Source organism: Aptenodytes patagonicus, chromosome 12 (assembly GCF_965638725.1).
Source record: "Aptenodytes patagonicus chromosome 12, bAptPat1.pri.cur, whole genome shotgun sequence".
Classification (NCBI taxonomy): domain Eukaryota; kingdom Metazoa; phylum Chordata; class Aves; order Sphenisciformes; family Spheniscidae; genus Aptenodytes; species Aptenodytes patagonicus.
In genome coordinates, this window is record NC_134960.1 from 22,139,041 (window position 1) to 22,158,105 (window position 19,065).

The window sequence follows — 19,065 nt, forward strand, 5'->3', positions numbered from 1 at the left end:
ACCGGGAGTGGGGAGAGTGAGCAAGCAGCTGTGTGGTGCTCAGTTGCCGACTGAGCTTAAACCATGAAAACGTCCAATCTAAACCTACCCTTGTTCAGTTTAAAACTGTTGCCCCTTGTCCTGTCACAACAGGCCCTGGTAAAAACTCTTTCTTATAAGCCCCCTTTCTATATTGAAAAGGCGCACCATAAGGTCTCCCCAGAGCCTTCTCGTCTCCAGGCTGAAAAGCCTCAACTCTCTCAGCCCTGCTTCATAGCAGAGGTGTTCCAGACCTTTGACCAGTTTCATGGTCCTCCTCTGGACCTACTCTAACTATGCTCCATATCCTTCTTGTAGTGTGGGCCCCAGAGCTGCACGCAGTACTCCAGGTGGGGTCTCATGAAAGCGGAGCAGAGGGAGACAACCACCACGCTTCTTGTTACGCAGCCCAGGATATGACTGTGTTTCCTCGCAGCAAGCGCTCGTTGCCAGCTCATGTCCCATTTGGCCACCCAAACCAGGTGCAGGACCTTGTTGAACTTCATGAGGGCCGCACTTCTCCAGCCTTTCAAGGTCGCTCTGGATGGCATCCCTTGCCTCCAGTGAATCAACGGCACCACTCAGCTTGGTGTCCTCTGCAAACTCATTGAGGGTGCACTCAATCCCACACTCTATGAAGATACTAAATAGTACTGGCCCTGGTGCAGACCCTCGAGGGACACCACATGTTACTGGTTTCCACTTGGACATTGAGCCATTAATGAGCAGCTAAATCAGTACCTGAGAGAAATAAAATATATGAAATCCCTGTTCCCGGAGGACGGCCTGAGTCGGGCGGTTCCTGCTCTTCTCACTGCTCTGCTCCGTGCGCTGCGCGGGCGCCGGGGCCGGGGAGGAGCCGACGGCGGAGCCCGTTCTCCACCTTGACCAACAGTGACACCCTGAGTCCGTGCCTGAGAACCGCAGCGTCCGAGAGGAAGAGAACAGCCCGAAGGTCCTGCTACGCATGTCCTTAAACCGCACTCACACGCGGGTTGGAGGGTACAGATGTTGTCAGTAGCGCGAAACAGAAAACTTGTATCTGTGCTAAAACGGTGCATCCAGGAATTCCCGTTGTCTGAATTTCTTACACTTGCAAGTATTCTGCAAGACAAATCCTCCCTCATTGCTCGGAGGATGTGGGGCAGGATCTCTATCTGCCCCACAGTGATCTTACCGGTCTCCAGGGTGAGGGCGCGGGTGTGTCCCCGCTGCCATCTCCTCACCACCGTGAGAGAATGGCAGGACGGGACGAACGCTGAAGCACTGCTCGTAGATAGTGTTGTTATTTTCGATAGTTGGGAGATCCCGAACTAGCACTCAGCTTTCCCACTTTGAACGGTGATCGCTGATGGACGAGCAAAGCCGGCAATCCCAGCCACTGAGAAAACCACAGCGGTCACACCAGACCTACTGGATCCCATCTCTTTCGACATTCAAAACCCAGCATCATCGTATCAGCGCCATGCAACCCGACCCCGAATTTCTTTTGTCTGTGTCTCTGACAAACCACATCCTCATCTCCCGAGCCGGCCGTTACTGCAGCGGGTCTCAAACCTTAAGAATATTTTCTGGCAAATGTCGACGGCGGTTAATCTTGCTCGAACAAGCCAAGAGAAAACAGACAGGTCCCGCCCTCATGAAAAGCCGTTGTATCTCACCTGTACATTAAAACTTCGTCTCTCTTACGGTGAAGGAAAAAAAAAAAGCTGAAGGAAGGCTGTATCACCACAGCCCCTTATGCAGAAGACAAGAAACGGTTAGAAAACCCTCCACACTACCTACGTGGTGGAGCAGCTCTCGCATATACACCAACGCTGAGTCTCTGTAGATGCCAATGTGAAGATCTCCTCCCCTTCTCAGTAAGGTGTCGTTAGAAGATATATTTTCCTGCTAACTCTGGTCATTCATCCAGTGGAGGACAATTTATTCTCCTCCAGCTACACCTATACACAACTCGCCGTAACAAATTAATAACCTATCAGAACGAGAAGTAGATTTGAATTTGTAGTGTAGAGGTAGCAAGCATGTAGGCATCTCTATATGAGGTCGCGAGAAGAATGTGGATATTTATATAGGGACGGGGGAACTCTGCTGAAACATGTCGGGATCAATTCATTGCCTCTTATGTAGCGAGAATTGCCTATGACAACAGACACACATTTTCATGCATCTTCACACACCGAAACACCCTCGAAATCACTGTTTCCAAGCAGAGATTTATGTCTCCTAGTTCCAGGATTTTCTCTTCCCCCTTGTACCCGAATCTGCGGGCCACAGCACAGTTAAGTCCCAGGAGGACGCAGCTGAGAACCAGCCTGCATCAGGGAAAGAAAGATTTTCTTCCCACATGCATATCGCATGTGAGTTTGTGTCTGATGGATAGCAGCAGAAAGGAGTAACGACCACAAGGTTACTGCATGTGAAGCATAAGGTTATGTCTCAGCTTACATTCCCACCACACACAAAAGCACCAGTACAAAGTCACAATATTCTGGCAAGATCTAGGATCAGCACAAAAAATCTGTGCGGACCTTCACCAGGAACCTTGCACTATGATTTTCTCTCAACTTGAAAGCAGTCATTTTTATGTGCCACTAGTTTATTTTGTTTCGAATACAACGATACGATGTATCACTAGCTTAAATAGCAGAATAACAAACAATAGAGCAACATAATATTATTCATTAATTATATTCCTGAAGTCCCAAAAGCCTGTTCACCCCATGACAAAAGATCAGTGATGGAGGAAATAAGGCAGGCTGGTTCCAAGACAGCCTGTTTGGGAGATGCGCTTCCAGAACAGAACGGCGTGTTTGGCAGGAAAAAATGGTTTAATGTTACAAGGAAACCAAGGAGTAAAATATTTTATAGTCTCAGATTAACTAGCATTCCAACATTAGACGCACCATACACAGACTGCGACGCATCGTACCTTGTTTTAAAATATTTCCCACCTCTATTTTGGTAAATATAGTCTATTTCGATGCCTATGCCTGTATACTAGTCAACAATTACATTTGCATCGGATCCAAAGGTTAAGGCACGAGGCCCAGAAGCAGGAAAAAACCCGAAGGACTATCAGAGGAATGTTTCCCCATGTAATACCAATCTATTCGTAGACCTTTGAGTGTCCTTGTACGGGATTGATTAATTCGTTTGCCGAAGGCGGGTTTCCAAGTAACCTGGGACTTCAGAGGTGTTGGCTTTCGGGCTACGAGGTTGCCCAGTTCTACCAGCATTTGAGAGCTGATCCAGGGGACGGCAAGGAAATTCTGGGACCCCGGTACTAGGAAGCACTTCACAATTTCAAGGAAGTGTCAGAGGAAGACCTCGAGACCAACCTTTCCCTGCGCAGCCGCACATGCAAGGGAAGCTTCCAGCCTTAGAGGAAGCTAGACACCAAGAGCTCTGCCCGGCCGGTACAGAGCACGGCATGTAAAACCCACACAGCAGACTCAGCGCACGTTGCGGAGGTGCCATTCACGCGCTGGCGACCATCGCAAAAGGTGATTGCCAAGACTGCGAACGGTGCGCTTGGGAACGTCCGTGGCTGCCCTCAGAATCCTAAGCGCCGCGTTAGACAAAAGAAGGGTAAACAAAATGAACGTACCTGAAAGGACACTTGGCCACCGTCCTCGGCAACGTGGTCGCCCGTGGCGACGAGCTCACCTGAAGCCTCAGCCGGCGGGCGGGCCGGGAGGGTGTCGCAGCAGCTGCCGGCCGACAAGCGGAGCTGGCTCTTGCGCGAGTCGGCGGTGAGCGACACCTCGTGCGAGTAGGAGCGCAGGAAGGCGCGGACGCCGTCGATGCCCACGAAGTGCGAGGCCGGCACGCCGCGCAAGGCGCCGCTGCCCGCCGCCAGCAGCTGCGAGCGGCGCCAGCGCCGCAGGCGCAGCGCCAGCAGCAGCAGCAGGAAGGCGAGGAAGAGGCAGGACACGGCCGCCACGGCCACCACCAGCCACCGCGTCAGGCTGCCGGCCGGCTCGCCCGGCGCCGCCGCCGCGCTGCCCAGCTCCGACAGCAGCTCGGCCACGCTCTCGGCCAGCACCACCGTCAGCGTGGCCGTGGCCGACAGCGCCGGCCGCCCGTGGTCCTTCACCACCACCACCAGGCTCTGCCGCGCCGCGTCGCGGGCCAGCGGGAAGCGCGCCGTCCGCACCTCGCCGCTGTGCAGCCCCACGCGGAACAGCCCCGGCTCCGTCGCCTTGGCCAGCTCGTACGACAGCCACGCGTTCTGACCCGCGTCCGCGTCCACCGCCACCACCTTGGCCACCAGCGCCCCGGGCTCCGCCGAGCGCGGCGCCAGCTCCACGCCCGACCAGCCCGCGCCCGGCGCCGCCGCCGCCGCCGCCGCCGGCGGGTACAGCACCTGCGGCGCGTTGTCGTTCTCGTCCACGATCACGAGCCGCACCGACACGTTGCTGCTCAGCGCCGGCGCGCCGCCGTCCTCCGCCCGCACCCACAGCCCCACCTCGCGCACCTCCTCGTAGTCGAAGGAGCGCAGCGCGTACAGCGCGCCCGTCTCCGCCTGCACCGACACGTAGGACGAGAGCGGCGCGCCCCGCACCCGCCCCTCCGACAGCCGGTACCGCACGCGCGCGTTCTGCCCCCAGTCCGCGTCCGCCGCCCGCACCGTCAGCACCAGCGCGCCCGCCGCGTTGTTCTCGGGCACACGGGCGCTGTAGCGCGCCTCCGCGAACACCGGCGCGTTGTCGTTCACGTCCAGCACCCGCAGCGCCAGCACCGCGCTGCTCCACAGCGCCGGCGACCCGCCGTCCGCCGCCCGCACCGTCACGTTGTACTCCGCCACCTCCTCCCGGTCCAGCTCCCTCGCCGTCACCACGCGGTAGTAATTATCAAACGACTTCTCCAGCCGGAACGGGAGACTCTCGCCGATGCTGCACCGCACCTCGCCGTTCGCCCCCGAGTCCCTGTCTTGGACGTTGAAAATTGCGATGACTGTCCCCAGCGGTGTATCTTCTGGGACCGGACTGAACACAGACATAATGACAATCTCGGGGACGTGGTTATTCACATCAGCGACCGTGATGAGAACCTTGCTGTGGGACGAGAGTCCGCCCGCGTCCCGGGCTTGCACATCCAATTCGTAAAACTCCTGTTCCTCGAAATTCAGCTTCTCTGTTATCTCAATTTCTCCACTTCCCGGATCCAGCTTAAAAGTCTTGTCGAACTTCTCCGGGATTTTAAAGAAGGAGTACTTCACCTCGGCGTTTGGCCCCTCGTCTCTGTCAGTCGCTGTGACCTGCAATACCCGACTTCCCACGGCCACGTCTTCTCTCACGGTCACCTTATAAACGGGCTGAGTAAATTCCGGAGCATTGTCATTTCCATCTAACACAATGATTTGGATTGTTGTCGATCCCGATTTCACAGGACTCCCGCTGTCTGTGGCTGTCAGGATCAACTTGTGAGCAGCCTGCTGCTCTCGATCCAAAGATTTCACCAATATTAATTCCGGATATTTCACACCGTCATCTCCGTTTTTCACGTCCAAGGAGAAATAGCTGCTCTCGCTGCACTCGTAATTCTGTAAAGAGTTCACTCCTATGTCAGGATCTTGAGCTTTCTCCAACGGGAAACGCGTGCCTGGTGCAGTATACTCGCTGATTTCTAAGACGCTCTTCATTACCGGGAAACTCGGCGAATTATCATTAATATCCAGTATTTCTACCTCCCCTCTGTAAAGCTTCATTGGATTTTTTACAAGAATCTCGAAATTTAGAAAGCATTTAGCAACAGCTGCGCATATCTCCTCTCTGTCCACCCGCTCCTTCATAGATAAGTGGCCGTTGTGCAAGTCCAAAAAAAAGAATTGCGTCCTACCTGTATCAAAAAGGCGGAGGCCGCGGCCGCGGAGCGCCGGCAGCTCCAGCCCCAGGTCCTTGGCCACGTCGCCCACGAACGAGCCCTTCGGCATCTCCTCGGGAACCGCGTAGCGCAGCTGCCCCCACGCCGCCTCCCACGCCGCCGCCAGGACGCACCACAGCAGGGCTCGCTCCCGCCGGCCCCAGCGCCCTCCTCTCTCCGCCATCGCAAAGCCCGGCAGCAGCCGCCCGCTCGCCCCTCCGCCCACCGGAGCCGGCCTGCGGGTCACCGCTGTCGCCGCGCTCCTCCCGCCGAGCCTTCCCCCGAGCAGCCCGGCTCGGCTCGCTCCCGCCGCGCCGCTTCGGGCTCGGACCTTGCAGCCCCGCGGCTCGCTCGCCGGCTCGCCGTTGCTCCGGCGGCCGCCGCCCGCCTTTCGGCCTACCGTGAGCCAACAGCGACGCTCGCAGCCGCAGGCAGCAACTGCAGCGCTCGGGCGCTGGGAAGCGGCCCTCCGCCTCGCCGGCTTCCCACTCCTGCCCAGCGAACAGCGCCTGCGGCAGCCCCGCGCTTGCGGTCACCCCTGATGACAGGGCTGACAGATTCACGGCACACGCATGCATTCAGGAGAGTCTCTCTGACAAGTCCTGCCCACCGCAGTGCTTCACGGAATGACAGAATGATAGACGAGAGTCAGAGAATCAGAGAATCGGAGAATATTGGAAGAGATTAGCACAGATAATCCTACGTCCCTTCAGATGTGGAGAACCCTGAGCAGAGCAGCTTCACGCAGGACTCCGGCCACGCACAGCATGCCATGCAGACCCCGGTCGTAGAAAAGAAAAGAAAGAGTGCCCCCGTTTCAGTCATTCAAGCCACTTCAGGATTTTCCTGCAAGACGGCAATTCTGTTCATCATTTCTACGGTCACAGTAAAAGAAGCGCCCATGCGGACTTCTTGCTCGCAGGTGGCTTTCTCACCAGTACCAAGCGGGAGCTGCCTGCGGGTTCCTCGGTTACAATGAGCTGGCTGAATTTATCCTGCAGACCAGGGATTTATGCAGCGCAGCACAGCACGGCACAGGCCTGCGCCTTCTCAGATTAACTGGACAGTGGATCACTCAGTCCTCGAGGTACCACGGTCTTCTGGTCAGCACCACCACACCAGCCTGTCCTCAGGACTTACCTTTTTATCAGGGCCTTGCGGAAGGGACAGCTGTAGTCCTCTGCATTTCCGAGGGTGAATCCTCCCCCTGGTAGCTGCTTTGGCTCACCAAATGCCCACCTCCTGGGGCTCCCCCAAACACTTCCCCCAAGGAACACGTATGCTGTCTTTGTGCCATCCATCCCCCAAAACCTTTAGAAGCAAAAGACTTTGTGCTCGAACACCTCACAGTTGCCATCTGCAGCTGGAGCTGTCAGGAGAGTTGGAAAGGTCACTCCCCACACCTCACCGCTTTGCAGAGGCCTTTGCACACCCAGGCCCCTGTTAGGGTAGGGGCCAGTTGCCCCTGACCGGGATCTAACTGGGCCCTGTCGCAGCCAGAGGCTCAGTGCTCGGAGGAGCCATACGGCTCTGCCAGCACATCCCTGCTCCCCACAGTTTTCCTGAATGCTCTATCGGCCGTGCCCCCAAACTGAAGAAAGGTACCCGCCCAACTTTACCTCAGCCAAGGCACAAAACGAGAGAAAAACTCCCAGCCTTTTGAGAACTCTGACAGAGCTTTCCCAGAAAGAACACCTCCACAAAGACGACTGTCTCCACACGAGGCATTTGGGTGCTCTTTTTATTTCACTTTTACACACAAGGGTCTCCCGGTTTACAGCGGTACAGTTTAGAACTGCAGCACAACACAGCGTGAGGGTTTCCAAATATTCCGTGCCACGCTGCCTTCATTCAAACAATCCGTTATCATACGTGGGGGGACAGTCCTTCTTAAGAGGAATAGGTAAGACAATGCTCAAACACAGTTCGCAGAGTCGAAGGAGAAGGGGCAAAAAGGAGAATGCAAGTGCTCTAACGCAAACCCAGAAAATCGTATCGGGACAGCTTTCCACTCCCATCAGGGAGCCTTGGGATTTGGGAACAACAATGACGACACCAAACTCAGCGGCCCTTTTCCAAGGTCATCTCGATTCTACCTTCACACAAAGTCCTTTGAAGCGACTTGTGGAGTTTTCATACAATCCACCTGAAGACAACGAACACGTTTTCACAACTCTGTACAGTTACAGTCTATGCCAACACCGTTAGCGCTGCTGTATTGCCAAGGCAATCCCAAGGAGACTGCCCGCCCACCCCCCTCTCACGGGACAGAGGAAAATCTTGTTGCGTGTTTGGCTGCTCTCCCCTAGAGAAGATGGGACTGCTGTACTCAAAGGGTCAAAATACCCTTCTTGCCTGCTGAGCTGGAATTGCGTGCATCGCAACGGCTGGATGCGAGCAACTCCCTGCTTCACTGGGCAGCCTTTGTGCAGCATATGCAGACGCACAACGGCTGTCCGGACGGCCACAGTGACCGGGAGGCAAAACACACAGAGCCCACACATCTCAGACAGAGACGTCCAGAACCCAGAGGAGAAAGAGCCCCGTGCTTGCACCGCATTGTAACACAGTACTCACAACTTCCTTGCTTTCCTGACCCGGGAGGTGAGCTACGTGCATTTCAGCAAGCATGTGACTTCTCTCCCCGACCGTGCCGTTGCGTTACAGCACAGAATAAGAGGTCCACGGCCTTGCCTGACAGCGAGACGAGAACTTAGCCGGGGGCCCTGGAACTAACCCCACCCTCAAAGCATTTCAGAAACGGCTGTGACAGAGCTGAAACATAGTATTGCCTGACCGAGGGAGCCTTTAGTTTCTTTTGTTTGTTTGTTTGTTTGTTTGTTTGTTTGTTTGGAGGGGCAGACCACCTTTCTTCTGACTTGGAATCTGAGGGAAATCGGTGACGCCAATTGCAAATGCGGGTTGACTCTGGAGGAACCATTGCCACATGCTGTGGCCCGGATCCCTTCCCGCCAGGAGGCATGCAGCCTCTGGCTGTGCTGACTCCATGCTAGTTAAAGGAAAGGCTGTTGAACTGTTCTGCAGAGGGCGTGCCGGGGTTGTCTGGTGCCACGTCCTCTGCCGTGATAGGGCCACGGGGGAAATCTTGTTCGTCGTCGGTGCCCCCACCCGTGGCACAGTGCTGTGGCGGCAGGCTGGGGAGGATGGGCTTCAGGAACTTGAACTCGCTGTTGCCCGAGCCCGTCGTGAGGCTGATCTCGTAGCAATAGGCGTGGGGCAGGGTCCCCGCAGTGGCTGCATCAGCCAGGCTGCTCTGCAAGTTGCCAGTGCCGTAAAGCACGTGCCCACCCTTCAGCTCCTTTCTCTTGCACACCTTATGAGCGATGAAGGCTGCTGTGGACGCGAGGAAGAGGAGCGAGACGAAGACCAATGAAATGATTAAATAGGTTGTCAGGGAGCCGCCCTCGTCCTCCGTGGCCAGGCTGCTGTGCCGTAGGCGCACATCTGAGAAGTCATTGAGCAGGAGTGCGCTCAGCGCCGCGGTGGCCGACAGCGGTGGCCGCCCGTTGTCTCGCACCAGGACGACGAGCTTCTGCTTCACGGCGTCCCTCTCCGTCACTGGCCTCCTCAGCCGCACCTCCCCGCTTTGGGCACCCACCGCAAAGAGCCCGGGGTCGGTGGCCCTCAGCAGGTGGTACGAGAGCCATGAGTTCTGCCCCGAGTCGGCGTCGACGGCCACCACTTTGGTGACGAGGTACCCCGCCTCAGCCGACATGGGCACCAGCTCGCTGGAGGGTGGGCTGCTGTCCTGCGCGGGGTGCAGCACCAGCGGCGCACTGTCGTTCTCGTCCACCACGACAAGGCGGACAGTGACGTTGGCCCTGAGGGGAGGTGACCCCGCATCGGAGGCGCTCACCAAGACCTCCATCTGCCTCACCTGCTCGTAGTCCAGAGGCCGCAGCACAAACACGTGCCCGTTCTCAGAGTTCACAGAGAGGCAGGAGCAGGGAGGCCGCTCTGCAGAGTGGGCTGGGGCCAGGAAATAGGTCACCTTGGCATTGGGCCCCACATCAGCATCCGAGGCGCTGACGGCTCCAACGAGCGCCGTGGGGACATTGTTCTCACGCACGTACATGGTGTACGATGTCTGGTTGAAGACAGGTGCATTGTCGTTGACATCGGAGACGTCCACCGTGAAGGTCTGGGTCGTTGTGAGAGGAGGTGACCCTGCGTCTGCAGCCGTGACAGTGAGGACGTACCGAGCCGTCTCCTCCCGGTCCAGAGCGCTCACGGTCACCAGCTCGTAGTAATTCTTATAGGCCGGCCGCAGGGAGAACAACAGCTGGTCCTCAAGGGCACAGGAGATCTTCCCGTTGGCACCGGCATCCCGGTCCCTGACAGTAAAGAGGGCGACCACTGTCCCGGGTAATGCGTTCTCGGGGAGGGGGCTGCTGAAGGAACTGACCACCAGCTCCGGTGCATTGTCATTCACGTCCACCACCTCCACCAACACCTTGCAGATTGCCGAGAGGCCCCCGCCGTCTGTGGCCCGCACACTGAGCTCGTGATTCTCTGCCGCCTCAAAGTCCAGAGGCTTCGTGAGTTTAATTTCACCGCTCGTGGGGTCAATTGCGAATGCCGAGGGGCTCTGGCCCACTGCTTGGCTGAACTGATAGGCGATGTCCCCGTTAGCTCCCACATCCCGATCGCTTGCCACCACGCTGAGAACCACAGAGCCCTCTGGCGCGTTTTCCAAAACCTGCCCAATGTACAGCTCCTGCGTGAAGATGGGAGCGTTGTCATTGACATCTAGAACGACAATGTGGATTTGGGTGGTCCCACTCCTGGGCGGAGAGCCCCCATCTGTGGCAATCAGACTGAAAGCCACCTCCGCCTGCTCCTCTCTGTCCAGCGCCTTTTCCAAGACCAGTTCAACATACTTTTTGCCCTTAATCCGACTCCCAAAGGAGACAGTAAAGTACTCGTTCTCGGGAGCGATGCTGTAAGCCTGGATGCTGTTGCTGCCAACATCCAGGTCCCGAGCCCCCTCCAGCGGGAAACGCGAGCCCGGGTCGCTCCTTTCCGGGATCGTAAAAGTGACTCGCTCCTCCGGGAAAACGGGCGAATGGTCATTGATGTCCTCCACGGCCACCTCGACCCGAAAGAACTGCAGGGGGTTTGCCAGCAGCAGCTCGAAGGGGAGCGTGCAGGTACCGGCCTGCCCGCACAGCTCCTCCCGGTCCAGCCTCTCCGCCACTACGAGGCGGCCGGTGCCGCGGTCTAAGCGAAAGTGCTGCCGGCCGTCCTCCGAGGCCAGGCGGGCGCGGCGAGCCGAGAGCTGCGCCGGGGCCAGCCCCGCGTCCTCCGCCACGTTGGCTACCACGGAGCCGCTCTCCGCCTCCTCGGCTACGGAGTAGCGCATGGGCTCGGCGCGAGCGTGCGGCAGGGAGAGGAAAGCAGAGAGACAAAGCACTTGCCTTGCGATCGCCATGTCGGGGCGGCGGACAGCCTCCGTCTCGCGGATCCTCCGCGGAAAGCGGCGCCCGGCAGCACGGCGGCGCGGCGGCGGGCGGGCGCCCTCCCTCTCGCCGAGCGCGGCTGGCGGCCCGGAGCGCGGCCGCCGTGGCCCGGCAGCGGATGGCACGGGGCACCGCTCGCCGCCGCCGCCCGGCTCGGCTCAGCTCGGCTCGGCTGGGCTGGGCTGGGCTGGGCTGGGCTGGGCTGGGCTGGGCCGGGCTGAGCTCGGCCGCCTCCCCGCCCGCAGCCGCTCGGCGCCGCCTTGGCCGGGAGCACCACCCTGCGGCCCGCGGCGGGACTGCGCCCGCCGCCGCCCGCTGCCCGCGCTGCCGGCTCGCAGCGGCACACGGACCCGTGCGCACACGCGCGGCTGCCGGCCGCTCGCCCGCGTCGGGGCCCCGCGGCAGGACGCGCGCACACCGCGCCGGGGAGGGAAGCGCAGGGAAGGAGCGCCGAGCGTCCTGCGGGGCCGCCGCTTGAGCCCGAGCGCACGGGCAGCGCCGGCAGCTGCCCCGCGTCTCCCCCGCGTCTCCCCCCGCTCCCCGCTGCCCAGAGCCCGCGGGCAGGCGTGCGCGCTTGGCTCCCGGGAGGCAAAGCCGTGCCCTTGGGGAAACACGGCGGCGCGACAGGCACAAGGCGTTTCCCACGGCACGGTGGGGCGGAGGCTCGGCCCGGAGGGACTGAGCCGCCTTCCGCGGCCGGAGGAGCCGGGCAAGAGCCTCCGCGGGGGCAGCACGCAGGTAGCGGCACCGCCCGGCACTACATCTACTCGGGGATCTCAGGCTGAGGGCGGGGAACGGGGGCGGGACCCAGCAAGGCTCAGGCGTGGACGCGCCCGCCGGCCGGCCAGTCCGGCGGCTGAACGGGAGGAGGGGCTGCGCTCCGCGGGTTGGCTTCCCTCTCGCCAGCGGGCTGCGAGCCGCACAGCGGTTCCCCGTCCTTGCCCGCCCCCGCCTCGGCGCGGCTCTGCGGGCCGGGCAGGACGGGCCTCAGGAACTGGAACTGGCTCCTCCCCGAGCCGGTGGTCAGGCACGCTTCGTAGCGGTAAGCCGCCGAGAGAGTGCCCGTGCCGGCCACGTCCGCGCCGCCGGTGGCGAAGTCGCCGTCAGCGTAGCAGCGGGCAGAGGGGGGCGAAAGGCGTGCCCGGAGGCGAGCCTTGCAGAGCTTGGCCGCCGAAAAGGCGAGGACGGACAGGAGGAAGAGCGACGAGACGCAGCCCAGGGAGGCGATGAGGTAGGCGGTGAGCAGGTCCTCCTCGCCCGCCTGCGGCTGCTGCTGCGGCCTCCCCGCAGGGGCGTGGTTGAGCTGGACGAAGGCGTCGGGGAAGCCGTCCACCAGGGCGATGCCGAGGGTGGCGGTGGCGGAGCGCGGCGGCTGCCCGCGGTCTCGCACCAGCACGACGAGCCTCTGCCGGGGCGCGTCGCGCTCCGCCACGGCCCGCGCCGTGCGCACCTCGCCGCTGTGCAGCCCCACGCGGAACAGCCCCGGCTCCGTCGCCTTGGCCAGCTCGTACGACAGCCACGCGTTCTGACCCGCGTCCGCGTCCACCGCCACCACCTTGGCCACCAGCGCCCCGGGCTCCGCCGAGCGCGGCGCCAGCTCCACGCCCGACCAGCCCGCGCCCGGCGCCGCCGCCGCCGCCGCCGGCGGGTACAGCACCTGCGGCGCGTTGTCGTTCTCGTCCACGATCACGAGCCGCACCGACACGTTGCTGCTCAGCGCCGGCGCGCCGCCGTCCTCCGCCCGCACCCACAGCCCCACCTCGCGCACCTCCTCGTAGTCGAAGGAGCGCAGCGCGTACAGCGCGCCCGTCTCCGCCTGCACCGACACGTAGGACGAGAGCGGCGCGCCCCGCACCCGCCCCTCCGACAGCCGGTACCGCACGCGCGCGTTCTGCCCCCAGTCCGCGTCCGCCGCCCGCACCGTCAGCACCAGCGCGCCCGCCGCGTTGTTCTCGGGCACACGGGCGCTGTAGCGCGCCTCCGCGAACACCGGCGCGTTGTCGTTCACGTCCAGCACCCGCAGCGCCAGCACCGCGCTGCTCCACAGCGCCGGCGACCCGCCGTCCGCCGCCCGCACCGTCACGTTGTACTCCGCCACCTCCTCCCGGTCCAGCTCCCTCGCCGTCACCACGCGGTAGTAATTATCAAACGACTTCTCCAGCCGGAACGGGAGGCTCTCGCCGATGCTGCACCGCACCTCGCCGTTCGCCCCCGAGTCCCGGTCCTGCACGTGCAGCAGGGCCACCACCGTCCCCGGCGGCGCGTCCTCAGAGATCGCGCTCAGCGACGACCGCACCGAAATCTCGGGCGCGTTGTCGTTCACGTCCGTCACCGCGATCGCGACTTTCGCCGTGTCGGAAAGGGCCCCGCCATCATGTGCCTGCACCTCCAGCTCGTAGGAGTCGCCTTCCTCGAAGTCCAGGCTCCGCAGCAGCGTGATCGCTCCCGTCCCGGCCTCCAGCTGGAAAATCTGCGAGGCTTTCACAGAAACCGTTTGATACGAATACTTTACGTCGCCGTTCAGCCCCTCGTCGGCGTCGGTGGCCGTGAGGGTGACGAGGGCGGAGCCCACGGGCACGTCCTCCGGCACACGCACCGTGTACTCCGCCTGGCTGAACACGGGCGCGTTGTCGTTCGCGTCCAGCACCGCCACGCGGATCCGCGCCGTGCCCGTCCGCGCCGGCTCCCCGCCGTCGCTCGCCCTCAGCACCAGCTCGTGAAACGCCGCCGCCTCCCGGTCCAGCGCCTTCGCCAGCACCAGCTCGGGACGCTGGTCCCCGCCGGGGCCCGCCTGCACGGCCAGCGAGAAGTGCTCGTCGCCGCTCAGCTCGTAGCTCTGCACCGAATTCCGTCCCGCGTCCGGGTCGTGAGCCCTGGCCAGGGGAAACCGCGACCCCGGGGCGGTCGTCTCGCCCATTCTCAGTTCTTTTTCTGCCTCTCGGAAGCTGGGCGCGTTGTCGTTAATGTCCGTGATCTCCACTTCGATTCCGTAAATCTTTATTTCCCCCTCCACTATCACCTCACAGCGCAGCTCGCATTGCTGCACACTCTCGCACAGCTGCTCTCTGTCTATCCTCTCCGCCGTCACCAAATGTCCCGTCTTCCCGTGAAGAGCGAAATACTGCGTCCTACCTTCGGAGACAACGCGGAGGCCGCGGTCGCGGGGCGCCGGCAGGTCCAGCCCCAGGTCCTTGGCCACGTCGCCCACGAACGAGCCCTTCGGCATCTCCTCGGGAACCGCGTAGCGCAGCTGCCCCCACGCCGCCTCCCACGCCGCCGCCAGGACGCACCACAGCAGGGCTCGCTCCCGCCGGCCACAGCGCCCTCCTCTCTCCGCCATCGCAAAGCCCGGCAGCAGCCGCCCGCTCGCCCCTCCGCCCACCGGAGCCGGCCTGCGGGTCACCGCTGTCGCCGCGCTCCTCCCGCCGAGCCTTCCCCCGAGCAGCCCGGCTCGGCTCGCTCCCGCCGCGCCGCTTCGGGCTCGGACCTTGCAGCCCCGCGGCTCGCTCGCCGGCTCGCCGTTGCTCCGGCGGCCGCCGCCCGCCTTTCGGCCTACCGTGAGCCAACAGCGACGCTCGCAGCCGCAGGCAGCAACTGCAGCGCTCGGGCGCTGGGAAGCGGCCCTCCGCCTCGCCGGCTTCCCACTCCTGCCCAGCGAACAGCGCCTGCGGCAGCCCCGCGCTTGCGGTCACCCCTGATGACAGGGCTGACAGATTCACGGCACACGCATGCATTCAGGAGAGTCTCTCTGACAAGTCCTGCCCACCGCAGTGCTTCACGGAATGACAGAATGATAGAAGAGAACCAGAGAATCAGAGAATCAGAGAATCACGGCATGGTTTGGGTTGGACGGGACCTCTAAAGGTCATCTAGTCCAAGCCCCCTGCAATGAGCAGGGCCATCTTCGGCTAGATCAGGTGACTCAGAGCCCCGTCCAGCCTGACCTTGAATGTTTCCAGGGATGGGGCATCTACGGCCTCTCTGGGCAACCTGTGCCAGTGTTCCACCACCCTCAGCGTAAAAAATTTCTTCCTTATATCCAGTCTGAACCTACCCGCTTTTAGTTTAAAACCATTCCCCCTTGTCCTATCACTACAGCCCCTATTAAAAAGTCTCTCTCCATAGAATCATAGAGTCATTAAGGTTGGAAAAGACCTCTCAGATCATCAACTCCAACCGTCAACCCAACACCACCACGCCCACTAACCCTAAGTGCCTCACCTGCACATCTTTTAAATACTTCCAGGGATGGTCACTCAACCACTTCCCTGGGCAGCCTGTTCCAATGTTTAACCACTCTTTCAGTAAAGAAATTTTTCCCCATGTCCAATCTAAACCTCCCCTGGTGCAACTTGAGGCCATTTCCTCTCGTCCTATCGCTTGTTGCTTGGGAGAAGAGACCGACACCCCCCTCGCTACAACCTCCTTTCAGGTAGTTGTAGAGCGCAATAAGGTCTCCCCTCAGCCTCCTCTTCTCCAGACTAAACAGTCCCAGCTCCCTCATCCGCTCCTCATAAGACTTGTTCTCCAGACCCTTCACCAGCTTCATTGCCCTTCTCTGGACACACACCAGCCACTCTTCCCCAAGCCTGTAGCGCTGCATGGGGTTGTTGTGGCCAAAGTACAGGACACGGCACTTGGCCTTGTTGAACCTCATACAGTTGGCCTCGGCCCATCGATCCAGCCTGTCCAGGTCCCTCTGCAGAGCCTTCCTACCCTCGAGCAGATCAACACTCCCGCCCAGCTTGGTGTCAACTGCAAACTTACTGAGGGAGCACTCGATCCTCTCATCCAGATCATCAATAAAGATATTGAACAAGACCGGCCCCAAAACTGAGCCCTGGGGAACACCGCTCGTGACCGGCCGCCCACTGGATTGAACTCCATTCACCACAACTCTCTGGGCCCGGCCGTCCAGCCAGTTTTTGACCCAGCGCAGAGTACACCTGTCTAAGCCGTGAGCCGCCAGCTTCTCTAGGAGAATGCTGTGGCAGACAGTGTCAAAGGCTTTACTGAAGTCCAGGTGGACCACATCCACAGCCTTTCCCTCATCCACTGGGTGGGCCACCTGGTCATAGAAGGAGATCAGGTTGGTCAAGCAGGACCTGCCTTTCATGAACCCATGCTGGCTGGGCCTGATCCCCTGGTTGTCCCGCACATGCCTTGTGAGCGCCCTCAAGATGAACCGCTCCATAATCTTCCCCGGCACCGAGGTCAGGCTGACAGGCCTGTAGTTCCCCGGATCCTCCTTCCGGCCCTTCTTGCAGATGGGCGTAATGTTGGCAAGCCTCCAGTCGTCTGGGACCTCCCCCGTTAACCAGGACTGCTGGTAAATGATGGAGAGTGGCTTGGCAAGCTCCTCCACCAGCTCCCTCAGCACTCTCGGGTGGATCCCATCCAGCCCCATAGACTTGTGAGCGTCCAGGTGGCACAGCAGGTCGTTAACTGTTTCCTTTTGGATTATGGGGGGTTTATCCTGCTCGCCATCCCTGTCTTCCAGCTCAGGGGGCGGAGTACCCTGAGGATAACTGGTCTGACTGTTAAAGACTAAGGCAAAGAAAGCATTGAGTACCTCAGCCTGTTCCTCATCCTTGGTGACAATGTTCCCCCCCACATCCAATAAAGGATGGAGATCCTCCTTGGCTCTCTTTTTGTCATTAGTATATTTGTAAAACCATTTTTTGTTGTCTCTGACGACAGCGGCCAGATTGCGTTCTAGCTGGGCTTTTGCCTTCTCATTTCCTCTCTGCACGACCTAACGAGATCCCTGTACTCTTCTTGAGTCGCCTGCCCCTTCTTCCACAAGTGATAAACTCTCCTTTTTTTCCTGAGTCCCAGCAAGAGCTCCCCGTTCAGCCAGGCCAGTTGTCTTCCCCGCCCATTCTTCTTACGGCATACAGGGACAGCCTGCTCCTGCGCCTTTAAGGCTTCCTTCTTGAAGAACGTCCAGCCTTCCTGGACCCCTTTGCCCTTCAGGACTGTCTCCCAAGGGACTCTCTCAACCAGTGTCCTGAACAGGCCATCTTTCCTGTAAGCCCCCTTTAAATATTGAAAGGCTGCAATGAGGTCTCCCCGGAGCCTTCTCTTCTCCAGGCTAAACAACCCCAACTCCCTCAGCCTTTCCTCATAGGAGAGCTGCTCCAGCCCTCTGACCATTTTTCTGGCCCTCCTCTGGACCCGCTCCAACAGCTCCATGTCTTTCCTGTGCTGAGGACCCTAGAGCTGGATGCAGTGCAGGTCTCACCAGGGCAGAGTAGAGGGGCAGAATCACCTCCCTCGACCTGCTGGCTATGCTGCTGGTGATGCAGCCCCAGATTCAGTCGGCTTTCTGGGTTGTGAGTGCACATTGCTTGCTCATGTCCAGTGTTTCATCCACCAGTACCCCCAAGTCCTTCTCCGCAGGGGCTGCTCTCAATCCCTTCATCCCCCAGCCTGTACTGATACCGGGGGGTGCCCCGGCCCAGGCGCAGGACCTTACACTTGGCCTTGTTCAACCCCATGAGGTTCACGTGCACCCACTTCTCCAGCTTGTCCAGGTCCCTCTGAATGACATCCCATCCCTCAGGCGTGTCAACCGCACCGCTCAGCTCGGTGTCACCTGCCAACGTGCTGAGGGTGCACTCGATCCCACTCTCTGTGTTGTTGATGAAGATAGTGAAGAGTACTGGTCCCCATACGGACCCCTGAGGGACACCACTCATCACTGATCTCCATCTGGACATGAGCCGTTGACCACTACTCTGTGGATGCGACCATCCAGCCAATTCCTTACCCACCAAATAGTCCATCCATCAAATCCATCTGTCTCCAATTTAGAGAGAATTGGAGGAATTGTGGGGGACCGTGTCAAAGGCCTTACAGAAGTCCAGATAGATGACGTTCCCTTGGCCGCTGAGGTAGTCACTGCATCATAGAAGGCTGCTAGGGTGGTCAGGCAAGACTTGCCCTTGGTGAAGCCATGCTGGCTGTCTCAAATCACCTCCCTGTCCTCCATGAGCCTTGGCATAGCTTCTAGGAGGATCTGTTCCATGATCTTCCCAGGCACAGAGGTGAGGCTGACAGGTCACTAGTTCCCAGGGTCCTCCTTTCCACCCTTTTTAAAAATGGGTGCAAGGTTTCCATTTTCCAGCCACCGGGGACTTCACCTGACTGCCATGACTTCTCAAATATCATGGAGAGTGGCTTGGGAACTGCATCAGCCAGGTCCCTCAGGACCCTGAGATGCATCTCGTCGGCTCCCATAGACACATGGATGTTGAGGTTCCTCAGGCGGTCTCGAGCCTGATCTTCTCTTACAGCGGGAGGGACTTTGCTCCCCCGGTCCCTGCCTTGAGGTCCATCCACGCGAGAGGGGTGGGAAGAGAGATTGCCAGTGAAGATGGAGGCAAAAAGGTTGTTGACTGCCTCAGCCTTCTCCTCGTCTGTCGTTACCAGTTTGCAAGTCCTGTTCATCAGGGAGGGTACACTTTCTTCGACCTTCCTTTTCTGCCTGGTATACCTCTATAAACATATACAAGAAGGGAAGCTTCTCCCTTCCTATTATTCCTGGCGTTCCTTGCCAAGTTCAGCTCCAGCTGCGCCTTGGCCTTCCTGACCCCATCCCTACACAACCAGGCAACGTCCCTGTACTGTTCCCAGGATACCTGTCCCTGCTTCCACTGCCTGTGCGTTTCCTTCGTGCCCCTTAGTCTGACCA

At 59.8% G+C, this 19,065-nt stretch overlaps 1 protein-coding gene and 2 pseudogenes across 1 annotated transcript; all 3 read right to left on the reverse strand.

Moving 5' to 3' along the window:
- Nucleotides 1-3,485: 3,485 nt before the first annotated feature.
- On the reverse strand, nucleotides 3,486-6,073 carry LOC143166253 (protocadherin gamma-A10 pseudogene; annotated as a pseudogene).
- Nucleotides 6,074-7,616: 1,543 nt separating this feature from the next.
- LOC143166112 (protocadherin beta-15-like) lies at nucleotides 7,617-11,409 on the reverse strand. Its single transcript, XM_076350202.1, has one exon. The coding sequence runs from the start codon at nucleotides 11,339-11,341 to the stop codon at nucleotides 8,900-8,902; it is 2,442 nt and encodes an 813-aa protein (XP_076206317.1). The 5' UTR covers nucleotides 11,342-11,409; the 3' UTR covers nucleotides 7,617-8,899.
- Nucleotides 11,410-12,186: 777 nt separating this feature from the next.
- On the reverse strand, nucleotides 12,187-14,709 carry LOC143166254 (protocadherin gamma-A12 pseudogene; annotated as a pseudogene).
- Between the last annotated feature and the right edge of the window lie 4,356 nt (nucleotides 14,710-19,065).